At 49.1% G+C, this 12,799-nt stretch overlaps 1 protein-coding gene across 1 annotated transcript in view; it reads left to right on the top strand.

Moving 5' to 3' along the window:
* SORL1 (sortilin related receptor 1) overlaps nt 1-12,799 on the top strand; it is a 147,618-nt gene that overhangs the window by 96,160 nt on the left and 38,659 nt on the right. The window contains exons 23-26 of the mRNA XM_080817047.1: nt 882-995; nt 4,567-4,689; nt 7,106-7,225; nt 12,614-12,739. Coding sequence (XP_080673173.1) covers nt 882-995; nt 4,567-4,689; nt 7,106-7,225; nt 12,614-12,739 — 483 coding nt within the window. The remainder of the gene's footprint in view (nt 1-881; nt 996-4,566; nt 4,690-7,105; nt 7,226-12,613; nt 12,740-12,799) is intronic.

Genomic DNA, 12,799 nt, shown 5'->3' with positions numbered 1-12,799 from the left:
GCCCTGCCAGGAAGCACCCACACCCCCACTTTTTTTTTAGTTCTCACAGTTACATTGTCTTTGGAATCACAACTTCCCTCCTCACAGAAGCCTCTTAGTCCTAGGGGGGTGGGCACACAAAGGAGCCCTGTGGTCCCTTTTCCTGTAAGAAATACACATGGAGAAAGGCTGACCCTTCCTTTCGTAGACACAGGAGAGTCTCTTTCAGGCTCCAGACACCATCTTAAAGCTATTCATGAAGAAAAAGTGTTAACAATTAAGTTAGAGAAAAGCTTTTTAATATTTTCTTTCAGAATACTTTTGGTGACCCAAACAAGAGGCCAGCCTTCCTATGTGTTCTTGTCTTGGTTTACTAAACAATGCATTTTTTTTTTCCTATATGTCATGAGTGGAAAAACATCCTCAGAGTGTTATGTATCCTTTGTTATCTACTTGGCTGAAAAATGGAATATATATGGACATAATGGTTGTATATACAAAAATATGTATAGGTACAGATCTATGGAACATGTATGTTTTCGTACTGTGTAGACAAGAGCCCCTTAAGCAGTTCCTTGTATAATTAGTGTTTTATGACGGCGATGTTTGGTATCGACCCATTGGACCTAACTGGCACCATTGCCGTTATCACCATTATAAACACCCCCAACACCGATCCAGCTGGCCTCTTGTCCTTTAGTTATAATTAAGAGAGGAAAGGAGGAGGTCTCTGTCGTACGCTCCCTTGTGCAGGTGTGCTTGGCACCATTTTCTTCTTTACCGTGTAAGGCATGGTATTTGAGGAAGAGAAATGGAAACTCAGTGAAAAGTGAAAGTCTTGTGATCTGGCTGCAAGAATAATATGGGTCTCGTTTCCTCCTCTGCCCGTCCCCGCTGTCCAGAGAACACCTGTCTCCGGAACCAGTATCGTTGCAGCAACGGGAACTGTATCAACAGCATTTGGTGGTGTGACTTTGACAATGACTGCGGTGACATGAGCGACGAGAGAAACTGCCGTGAGTCTTCCTGGCTCGGCCGGGCTTTCGGGACGGGGCGCACGGACTGTACTTGGAAGGCTGGCCAGCCAGGTCCACCCAGGTGGGGGGCCCTGCAGCCTCGGGTGACTGGTGATGCCCTTGCCAGCTGATGGGGCTCAGAGACCAGAGAAGACACATAGATAATAGGTTGTTATTGAAAACTCAGCCCCCACCAGTAAGGGAACTGCTCGTTCCAGAGGGTTTATCAATCAGCATCTCCCAGCTGGAACTGAGCTGACTGGGGAGTCGGGCAGTCTGGGCTCTCATTGTGGCTTTACCACCGTGACAAAGGTGGTGACCAGGTGACATCCCTTGGTCTGTAAATTCAGCCTTTTCAGAGATGGGAAACAGGTTTCATTCCTGTATGCCGTCCAGTCAGCAGTTCTTGGCTGCCTGCCAGTCTCCAGAGAGACGGTTCTCCCTGACTGAGGATGCCTCGTTGGGCCTGAAATGTGGGGACGTTGACCTGTGGGCATGGAAACATCATTTCGGACTGTATGCTTTCTGAGGGGCACTACTGAAGCACAGGTTTAAAGACAAATGACTACTTATAATGAGTAGACTTATTTACTGCAAGTTTTTAATTTTTGGTAGTTTTGACATTATCTTCCAAGGAGGCGCTTGGCCCTCGGACCGTGAGTAGTACGTTCCTACATTCACTCAGCAAGTAGTTGTTGAGGACTCCTTTGGTCTAGGCTCTGTGCGCGGCCTGGGGTACCGGGTGATCAGTCAGACATGGAGTTGACTCCGTAGGGGAGTCGGGAGAGTGGAGACGTGGTTACGGTAGATTTGTAATGGGGAGGCGCCATATGCATCCAGGTAGAGCACACAACTCAGACTCGGGTCGGTATTTATGGGGAACCCTGAAAGGTGGGCAGGGCTGAACCAAGCAGAGGTGGAGGGAGCACGGTTGTTGGCAGAACAGCAGGTGTGAAAGCCCAGAGGTCAGAGCGTGTGCGGCATGGTTAGGAAGCTGGTGTGGCTCATTGATGATGTGACTGTGGATGCCCTGGGGCAGGGGGCAGACGGGCTAGTGACGGGGCCCAGGGCAGCAAGTGCCTGTGGGCTTTCTTCAGAAGAGCCATTGGGAACCGCTGAAATAGCATGATAAGATGTTTGTTTTTGGAAAGATAAGCTGTGGGCAGAAGGCACTGGATGGGAGGAAGACCAGAAGCAGGGAAGCCAGAAACCACTGTGAAGGCCTCTCTTGCAAATATTTTCCCATTGGAAAGCCAGAAGCTCATTTACCCTTTTGGGCTCTGAGAATAGTGGGTGATGCCTGGCTCCGGGGTAGACATATGTAGCTCGCTGTCTGTGGGGTCTGTGCCTGGTTCCCATGCACCCCCAGCCAGAAAGCAAGCTTAGAAGCAGTCGACTCCCTGAACTCGCCTGGTCCCAGCAAACCTCTGTGCTGGCCTTGCTGGTGCTGGGGAAGTTATTTAACTAACATTTTCTTAATCATTTCTCCTTGGTTTCAGTGGAGCAGGGAGATGAGCTTACTACTGAGTGGCAGATCTGTAGAAGCGTTAGATGGTCTCCATGTTTTCTTCTCTGCCAAAAGGACACTGATACAACCTTCTCTACCTACCAGAGTCTCAGGAGAGGGCGGTATTTGTGGGGGAAGAGCCAAAGCTCCTTAAAAACAATAAATATCAACAACGCTGGACCCGAGCCTGGAAAGGACTTTCTTACATAACGGGGTGGGCGAGGAGATGCTTCTTAGAATTAACACCTTGCTGTGAAGATTGTCCAGACATGATTAGCCTTAGTGGGAGCAGACAGATTTAAACTAGATGACCTTGTGTCCGATGGACGGGGATGCCATGCAGGGGCTTTGGGTTTCACTAGGTGACAAGCTGGGATCTTGTACCGGTTCAGTGTTCCGAGAGAGGGAGCTCCCTCCATCTTCAGGAGGGATGCCCTCTCCCTGCACCCCCCAGCCCAGGAGCTCAGCGCTGGCCTCACGGCTTCCACACACCGTTCACGCTCCTCCTCTGGGTCAAGTGTGCACCTGGCACTGACCTCCTTGTGGTCTGGTGTCAGCGTTAGCTGGGATCGACGTTCCCCGGGACCATGGGACCGTGCAACTTGCTCGCTGCTCTGCTCTCTCTCCGTTCTTTCCCCTTGGCAGGGGGGAGGTGGTGAGGTGGGGTGCAGGGGTCACAACGTGGAGCCTGGGAACCAGAGAGTGGTGCCTGACCGTGCCTGCATGAGTGGCTCCCTTATTGAGGAGGATGAGAGTTGTGGTTATCCTGATGGTGGAGGCGCCCCGTCCGTGGACAGGGCTGCAGGGAAGGGACAGGCTGCTACAGGACGCTGCTTATGTCTGGGCAGCTAATCGCAGCATCCCCATCTGCTGCAGGGGAGGAGAAGGGGAGTGGCGACCGGGGAGCCGGGGAGGGCCGTTGTCAGCTCATCTCCCTCCTGCGCACACAGACTCCTGTGCTGGGAACTTGTCAGGCGCTCTGGGTTTTGACGTGAAGCCCCTGCAGCCTTGTCATTTTTGTATTCATCCTCTGCCTCCCACCATGAGCTCAATTACAGAGAAGAAATGGAGCCTCAAATAAGAGCCGCTGGGATGTCTAACTGTATAGCGTTGCCCTTGGCTTTTCGTTTCCTGGCACACCCCTGCTCCCCCACCCCTGGATCCTGTTCTGTCATGTTGTACCTCATGTGTCAGCCGCTCCTGAGCACAGCCTTCCTCCCCAAAGCCTCGCCTCGAGGGTCTTTTGCTGGGTTCTAGGGGTTGTGCCCCCCCCCCCAGATGATTTCCATTTAGAAGAAGGAGAAGAAGGATCTACGTCTCTACCCATTCTGGTGCAGGAGGGCAGAGGACGGACAAGGAAGAGACATGACATTGGTTTGGAGCCTGTTCCATTTTGCAACCCATGTCATGGCTCTGGCCCCAAGCTGATTGCTTATTTACGTTCAGAATACTGCCTCAGTGTAGGTGTTCTGTTATCTCCGTTTTACAGTAGAGAAAACAGAGGCGCAGATCAGTTAGGTTAGTTACATAAGTTATAGAATTGAGATCCATGTCTAGTCTTTCTGTCATCACAGCCCTTGGCCACCTGACCTTAACCACCTCCTGCTGTGCAGGAAGCAGGTCCGAGGGGGTTCAAGTTAATTGCTTGAGGCAGAGGCAGAGCCAGGATCTGACACACCCAGTCCTGCCCGTCGACAGGGCCCACGTGCCTGCTGCAGAATTCCTGCCCGACACTTTCTGTGTCATCAATATGAGGAGCGCGTGGGACTGGGCTTCTTCGTGGTCGTTGTCTAGACGCAGGTATCTTTGCTGCTGATTTAGGGGCCGTACGAGGTGATCCAGCCCCTCAGTCTCTCTCCCAACCCCGCTGCCCATCTGGAAGCCGTCCTGCCCTTCTCTCCCTTGCTTGTAAATGTCAGGTTCTCACGAGATTGATTTTTTTTTTTTGTCTGTTGCTGCAATTCAGATCTGCTTCCTTCTCTGTTTCAGTTCATTTTCCACGGGGGTGTGTGTTGGCCAGGGAATAAATCGTCCCTCACGAGTATGTCGTCTCTTCCCTTGTAGCGACTACCGTCTGTGATCTGGACACCCAGTTCCGCTGCCAGGAGTCTGGGACCTGCATCCCACTCTCCTACAAATGTGACCTTGAGGACGACTGTGGCGACAACAGTGATGAAAGTCACTGTGGTAAGGGGACATGATGTCCAGTGTCCAGGAACCCCACTCCTGAGTGGGGCAGCACCCTCGCTCATGGGGCTTTTGCGTGCTGCAGATGGAGGGTTTCTGGAAGTGTCTTGGTTTTTCTTTCTTTCTTTCTTTCTTTGAGAGAGAGAATGCACTTGTGTGCGCAGGTGAGGGGAGGGGAGACACAGGAGGGGGTCGGGGTAGATAGAGAGAGAGAACACACAAGAATCCTAAGTAGGTTCCTTGCTGAGCACAGAGCCCAAAGCAGGGCTCCATCCCAGGACCCCGATATCATGACCCGAACCAAAACCAATAGCTGGACGCCTAACCGACTGAGCCACCCAGTCGCCCCCATCAGGGTTTCTAATACCCAGCTGTGTGACCACCTCTGTCCCCTTGGTAGGACTGATTCATTCAAAAGATCATGGACCCTACTTTATGGTGCAGAGATGCTATAAGCATGAATGTGATAGGGAGATTTCTGACTAAATACAGGCAGTTATGAACAGCTCTGTGCGGCACAGACTTGGCCCACATGTCTGGGTGGCTATGAGATTAGCCTCCTGAAGACACGGATCTATACCTTTGTGAACGCTGTGTTTTTTGTTTTTTAAACCAGTCTAATTCGGTAAACTGTTGGAAGCCAGCAGATGGTACAAACGTCGTTCGAACATCTGTTTTCTGAATGGAAATTTTTATGTTTAGAAAAATAGTGTGTTGGAATTGCCAGGAGTGATTGGGGTTCTCTAGCTCAGCCCTCTTGATTTCCAACTAAATGACTGAGGGGACTTACTCAAGGTGACACTCTTAGTTTGTGTCAGGATATGGACCCGGAGCCTGTGGATCCCCCCTCCTCGCTGCCACACAGCCTGGCCCTGCCCGGTGCGGAAGGCCTGTCGTCAAGAGTGGCTCTGGTACCACACTCAGTGTTGCTGGCCGTCCAAGGAGGAAACGTCCTGTGGTGCTCGTAGTGTACCAGACCGAAGGAGTCCTGACTGAGAAGGGGAAGTGAGAACAGGGGCCAGATGCCGACCCAGACAGCGTGATGAGTTCGTGGCTCTCCCTGCCCACCCACGGGTCAGGTTGCACACCCTCTGCATACATGTTTACGGGATGGGACCTGCCTTTTCACCAGTAGGTCGTTTGACCCCAGGGACTGAAATGAGGGGGGCAAGGGAAATGCCCTTTGGCTGGCTCTTAGAGGAATTTTGTGTGTATGGGGGTCCCCTCATTTTCCCTCATCTTTGTAAAGATAGAAAGTTCTGGAAGGGAGTCTTTGGGATTCAGTGCTGTTTTCTCTGCATTCCTCCCATTCCCTCCTTAGTGCCTGCACAGGGTTGAAGGGCACAGCTTAGTAGGAAGGAGAGTCCAGCATCAGATTCCCTGTTCACAGCCTGTTTGTGCTAATATCTCCCAAATCCACCCCGGATATCCTCAGACCCAGGTCCTCTTCATAAGTCTCCAGACTGTTTCCTCACCAATATCTGAATTTCCAACTTCACCATCAACCCGAACGACTCAACTCAGGGAGCCACCCTGGGCCCCAGGCTTGGCTACCCCTTTTACAATTCCATTTGACTGAGATTCCCAGGGTCTATGAAAGATGTTGCCGGTGTAGCCTGCTTGCAGGTCTCGGGCAGGCTGCATGGGTTCATTTGCGTCAGGTCCCCACCTTTCTAGAGACAGCCAGCCAGCGAGCGTCCCTGGAGCTCTGCCCGCAGAAGGGCCCCAGTTTCCTCTAAGTTGGGAGCTCGGCACTTATCTTCACTTTCCCTGATCTGAGCGTCTCAAACTGATTGGCTCCCTTGAAGTTCTCATAACTTCTTTTCTGAAACCACAGGCTCTGTCTCTAGAAGCTTCTGTTTCTTGAGAATTGTTGAGGATTCTACTTTCTGGGTAACTGGAGCATTGCCTCCTAACCTTCCCCTTGTAGCAAGCTTAGACAGTATGTGTGAAGTGCCCTGAGGTGCATGGATAATGCTGTTCGTGGCCTGGAGGCAGCCAGTGGCAAGGATGTGAGGGTGTCCCGGGCGCCTGGATGGCTCAGTCGGTTCAGTGTCTGACACTCTTGATTTCAGCTCAGGCCGTGATCTCGGGGTCCTGCATCGAGCTCCACGTCCAGCCTGGAGTCTACTTGAGATTTTCCCTCTGCCTCTTCCTTCACCCCTCCCTCTGCTTGCACTCTCTGGCTCTCAAATAAATAAATAAATAAATAAATAAACTCTTTTAAAAATGTGAGGGTGTCGGTATCTCAGCCCACCTGGAGTCTGTCCTCGATGGGCTGGCGCCCCCGGTTACGATCCACGCTGTCTCTGGATAATCAGTGATGATAGTGTGGATAATGCGTGCATCTCTAGCCCTTAGGGACGCTTAGTAAGCGTTTGTCCTCCCAGCTCTGTGTTTGTGCTCCCTCCCACAGAAATGCATCAGTGCCGGAGCGACGAGTACAGCTGCAGCTCTGGCATGTGCATCCGCTCGTCCTGGGTGTGCGATGGGGACAACGACTGCAGGGACTGGTCCGACGAAGCCAACTGCACCGGTCAGTATTTTTTGCTCTCCCTTCACAGCACCTGTGTGTGTGTGTGTGTGTGTGTGTGTGTGTGTGGTGGTTAGCCTGGCAGCCCTACGCGATCGTAGACCCTAGGCTCTAAGAAATAGACCCCTTTAGCCATTTTTTAGCTAGCCGTTTAAGCTAGCCATCAACCAGCTGTGTGCTTCTCAAACAGCTAGACTGATGAGCTTGTACTAAAAGGAAAACTGGAGCGCCTGGGTGGCTCAGTGGGTTAAAGCCTCTGCCTTCGGCTCAGGTCACGATCCCAGGGTCCTGGGATCAAGCACTGCATCGGGCTCTCTGCTCTGCAGGGAGCCTGCTTCCTCCTCTCTCTCTCTCTGCCTGTCTCTCTGCCTACTTGTGATCTCTGTCTGTCAAATAAATGAGTAAAATCTTAAAAAAAAAAAAAAAAAGGAAAGGAAAACCGACATCCTGCTTCTTCACTTCTTGCTGTGAGAAAAGCATTCATTGAACTAAACAAGTGTCCCGAGTGATACAGTTGCTTCCCATTCTGGCTCAAGCTTATTTCTTCAGGATCAATGATACATGGTTTATAGACTGGCCCCTGGCCTGGGGATCACACGTTGAGCAGGGGGAAGCAGGCCCCCCACTGGACAGAGAGCCTGAGGGGGGATTCGATCCCAGGACCCTGAGATCATGACCTGAGCCGAAGGCAGAGGCTTAACCCACTGAGCCACCCAGGCGCCCCTCGATTGGGCAGTTTACACAACTGTTTCTCTGAGTTCATTTTCATTTTGAGGTGACCCTCTATGACCTTCAGGAGTAAATGGATCTCAAATGCCATATCATCCCACGGGATGATCTGTGATGTTACCCAGTTCTATCCCCTTATGAACTTAACCTAAACTTGCCCCCCTTGTCCTTTCTGGGGCAGTTTCAGTGTCTGCACCTCCGCTCCTCGAAGGATTGCAGGAAAAGGCTTCTCTCCAGATGGCCTGCAGGAGGAGGAAAAGCCAGGGTCCACAAAGCACCTGCTGTCAGCCCAGGAACCACAGAGTGCTGTTTGGAAGTGTTGGGCCTGGGTGGATAATTGGTTAATAAATTAGAGGGGTGCACTTGGGCATTTCAGTTGAGTAAATTGCAAAATGATTGAACATCTTGTTAGCATAACCACATTAGTCAGTTTTGTGTGTTTCAGCAGCATGTGCTGCTCCTCCGGGATGAACTATCAACTCCTGTCTGTGGGAGGGTTTGTCCGAGATTCCTGATTTTCTCTCCGATTTTTATCTTATTTATTTATTTTTTTGACAGGGCTATCTGGGGAAAATGTAAAGTGCTTGCACCTCCCCTGTTCCCTTTTTCCAGGGACTGTTCTTCCAGATCTATTAAAGACGATTTTCCTTCCCCGTCATCTCAAAATAATTGGCGGTCAGCTGTGAGCTTCTTAGGATATGTGGCGTGTCCCCTCGTTTCCTGGTCTGATCGCCTAAGTCACCTGCAGAGCCAGAGAAGATCAGTCCAGGTCGGCAGACTTCCTGTCGGCCTCCGCTCGCGTGCATGGTCTTTGTTCTTCTCTGTCCTGCTTTTGGTTTTCCGGGGACTGAGTTTTCTTTATTCCCTTCTCCCCACCTCCCTGCATGGATTTTGAGCTTAAACATTTGATTTCTGTTCTTTTCAACGGTTACGCTCAAGACACCCTGTGTGTCTTTGTGTGGTAACGTTGCCCTCCCCTAGACCTGCAGGGACTGGAGAACAGACTCCAAAAATACTTTGTATTTTAGCTGTACATTTTAAGAACACTAACATTCATCACTGTTATTATATTTCATTAACCGTTTACCTTTACTTCTTGTACCTGACATCTCCTTCCCGGGTACATCTTTCTCTGTTTCTTGCAACAGGAGTCCACGAATAGTAAGCTCTTTCAAGATTTTGTTTCCATAAACATGTCTTTATTTCACTCTCAATCCTGAATTCAGATGGATCTGGGTTTCTCGGTTTGTAGTAATTTTCCTTTAAATGTTTTTTTTTTAAGATTTTATTTTAATAAGATTTTAAAGATTTTATTTTAAAGATTTTATTTATTGGGCAGACAGAGATCACAAGTAGGCAGAGAGGCAGAGAGAGAGAGAGAGAGAGAGAGAGGAGGAAGTAGGCTCCTTGCTGAGAAGAGAGCCCGATGCGGGGCTCGATCCCAGGACCCTGAGATCATGACCCAAGCCGAAGGCAGAGGCTTTAACCCACTGGGCCACCCAGGCACCCTTCCTTTAAATGTTTTGATGGGATTATTCTATTTCCTTCTGGCCTCTTCTGTGTTGATTTGAATTCTCCCGGCAGGTGATCTTGTTCAATCAGACGTTTTCTCCCCAGGTAGCTGTTTGTTTGTTCTTGTTAGGCATTTTCACTTCCTTCAGCAAAATTATCTTTATTCAGCCTGCTCTTGAGTCTTGTTTTCTTTCTGGAGGCTGAGGATTTGTTTCTCACCAATTCTGGGGAATCACAGGCGGGATCTTTTCAACTCTATTTGCTACTTTCTCTGGTCTCGTTTTTAGTGGTTACTCTCAGGGGTCTGTCGGGCTGTGTCCTTCCGTCATTCATGCTTCCTGTTTTTATATTTGCTAGACTCTGCTAGAATCTGAGTTACTTCTTCAGTCTTCTCTTCCAGTTCAACAATTCTCTTTCCAGCTGAATCTAATGGGCTGTTCCACACATCCCCTGAGCTATGCTTATTTCCACAACTTTGTTTTTTGTATCTAGAATTTCCATCTGGTTCTTTTTCAAAGTCTGCCTTTTATTTTTCAATGCTCCTTCTTTATGTTTTATGTTGTTATTTCTGTGTCCCTCATCCTTCAGGTTGAATTGATAGTCGTGTTTTCTCTCCCCTCATTCGCCTCTTCATGGTCCAGCCCTTGGAAATGAACGTGGTAGCACTTTCTTACCATGTGAATTCATTCATCTCTTCTGCCCCACTTATATTTGGTTAATGCTTCTGATCAAATTTTCCAGAGGGTCTTGTTGAGTCAAGGAAGATCTGTCCAAGTCAGAGAGTTAGGTGTGGGATAATGGCCTCTATTAGAAACCCTGACCCTCTAATTTCATGGTCATTTATGCCATTAGCCCATCCAGTTACAATGATTCCTGCCGCATGGAGGATTCTTATTTTTCTCCCCCCATTCTTTAGTCTGTATTAAAGTCAGTCTCTTCCCTCCTTGTAATTAAAAGAAAAATGTAGTAATTGAACATGTATTACTTCGCAGACACTCCATGTCAGAGAGCTAATAAGTTATGCAAAAGATGGGAAAATTCAGAAAAAGAGACTGTTAAGAATCCCGTTCATAACAGGCCACTTACATGAAATTTTATAAACTGATTAGCCTTTCTGAGCTTAGCTTCGGTGATGGATTTTTGGAGATCTCAGACGTGCCTCCCAGAATGGTCATTTGGAAACTCCATCAGCACTCCGAAATTGTTTTCAATTAAAAGTGAAAGGCATAAGCTGAATAATAACAAGTAGCTCACCAGGGCAGTGAGCTTAGGCGACAGTATGTTTTATGAACGTGAGCAAGGCTTTGCTGAGGAGTATTTTCAAGGGCGGTCAGATTTATAAAACCAGTAGATCAAAAATCTCCCAGGCAGTGGCTGTTACTGGTATAAAAACTCACGTACCATGCAACATACACATACTCCTCTTATCAGAGATTTAAGTATATTTAAAAAAGATGTTTAGTGGATTCCGAGTGCCAAAGGTTGTAAAATATCAAAACTTCCTCTAGACCTGTTTGCACGCTACACCTATAGCCTTGATCTTCAGAGAGATGAGAAGACAGCAGGTAATGGACCACCACTTGCTTTAAAGTGGTTTGAAAAATCACTTTCTTTGCATTTCAGACTGCTGAACAAAATAGCCTCAAATTCAGTAGAAATTCCAGAGGGCATTGGAAGCCAATTTTCCCAATCCTTGAGTAACAATTGCCAACCATCTTGATCAAATTAAATAACTGTAGTATGCACTCAGTAACCCACTTTTGTTGGTTCTGCCTCGTCTGTTGCAAAGACATCCTGTTCGCACAGTTAAGCTAACAGAGAGTGCATCTATCTTGATTGTATTATTTTATGTCAGTGGTAAACAAGGCCAGACCTGGCTTCCATTCAGCCATGAGCAGACACAAACAGCTTTCTGTTTAAGCAGAGGAAGGGGAAATCTGACGGAGAGGAAATCCGACGGAGAGTAGTGCTGGTTGGATTTGAGACAGTTACTCTGTGTTCGAACTAGTCTTTGACCAGGGTTTTGAGACGTTTCTAAAAGACTTCCAGGTGGCCTCAGCCCATGTATGCAAACAAGGCTGTCGGTTTGTAACAATGGCACTGTTTCACTTGTGTCTTTTTCTTCTAATGATTGTAGTGGACACCATATGTTGTAGGCTGGGGGACGTCACTCGGGACTGTTGGGAGAGTTAGATAAGGCGAGGAGGTTCTGGGACCTTCCTGTGTGACTTTGGATAAGTCTTCCATGCTCTCTGGATCTGAGGTTTTCCACATTTGAAATTGGGTCATTTATTGAGAATTATAAGATCACAGCCTGTCAGAGCTTACAAGGGTCCTTATATGTCAATGTAGATCATGAAATTGAGGCCCCCAAAGAGTGGCTGGACCAGGTCTAGAGCGGGTCTCTGGGGCCCACACCACCTCTCCTTGTCGCACAGAATCTGGATGAGTGAGTGGGTTGATGAGAGAAGATAAAGCTGCAAGACAGAGCAGACCAGGAGCCATACAGGCTTTGGACTTGGAGAGGGCCGGCGCCCTTAACCCACTGAGCCACCCAGGCACCCCGCCGGCACCCTTATTTAATTATCTTTATGAATGTGGGCAAGTTTCTTAATCTCTCTAAAGCCTATTTTTTTTTAAATTTTCATTTTTTTAAAAACTGATTTTCTTTATTTGAGAGAGAGTGTGAGAGAGAGCACAAGAGTAGGGGGAGAGGCAGAGGAAGAAGCAGACTCCCCACTTGGGGCTCGATCCTAGGTCCCTGAGATCATGCCCTGAGCCCAGGGCAGACGCTTCACCGACCGAGCCACCCCGGTGCCCCTCTAAGGTTGTTTCTTATCTGTAAATGGGGACTAACCCTCACGTCGTATGTGGTCGCGAAACGTGAATGATTCTTTTTAAACCTGTGTGTCTAGGCTCGTGTAACTTCACAGACTCACAGAGTCAAGGGATTTCCTTGATCAGGAGGCTGCACCCTACTACCCTCAAGGCAACCCAGGTGCCTAGCTCCTGGTCAGGGAGGAACTCTGGCACTCTGGGCTGTCCCGTATTACCCAGCGCCGTCTTTCTCTGGTCAGCACCTTGGCAGTTGGTGGGGGGAGCGGGGGCGAGGTCAGCATTGATGCTTTCTCTCCTCTCTCTTGCTGACAGCCATCTATCACACCTGCGAGGCCTCCAACTTCCAGTGCCACAACGGACACTGTATCCCCCAGCGGTGGGCGTGCGACGGTGACATGGATTGCCAGGATGGTTCCGATGAGGACCCAGTGAACTGCGGTAAATGGCCATGCTTTGGCCTCTCCCGGGAGCGTCCCTCGTATCTGCCGTCCCGGAAGA

Source organism: Martes martes (assembly GCF_963455335.1).
Source record: "Martes martes genome assembly, chromosome: 10".
Taxonomy (NCBI): domain Eukaryota; kingdom Metazoa; phylum Chordata; class Mammalia; order Carnivora; family Mustelidae; genus Martes; species Martes martes.
Note: the sequence above shows the minus strand (reverse complement) of the source record. Positions and strands in the feature narration are given on the sequence as shown.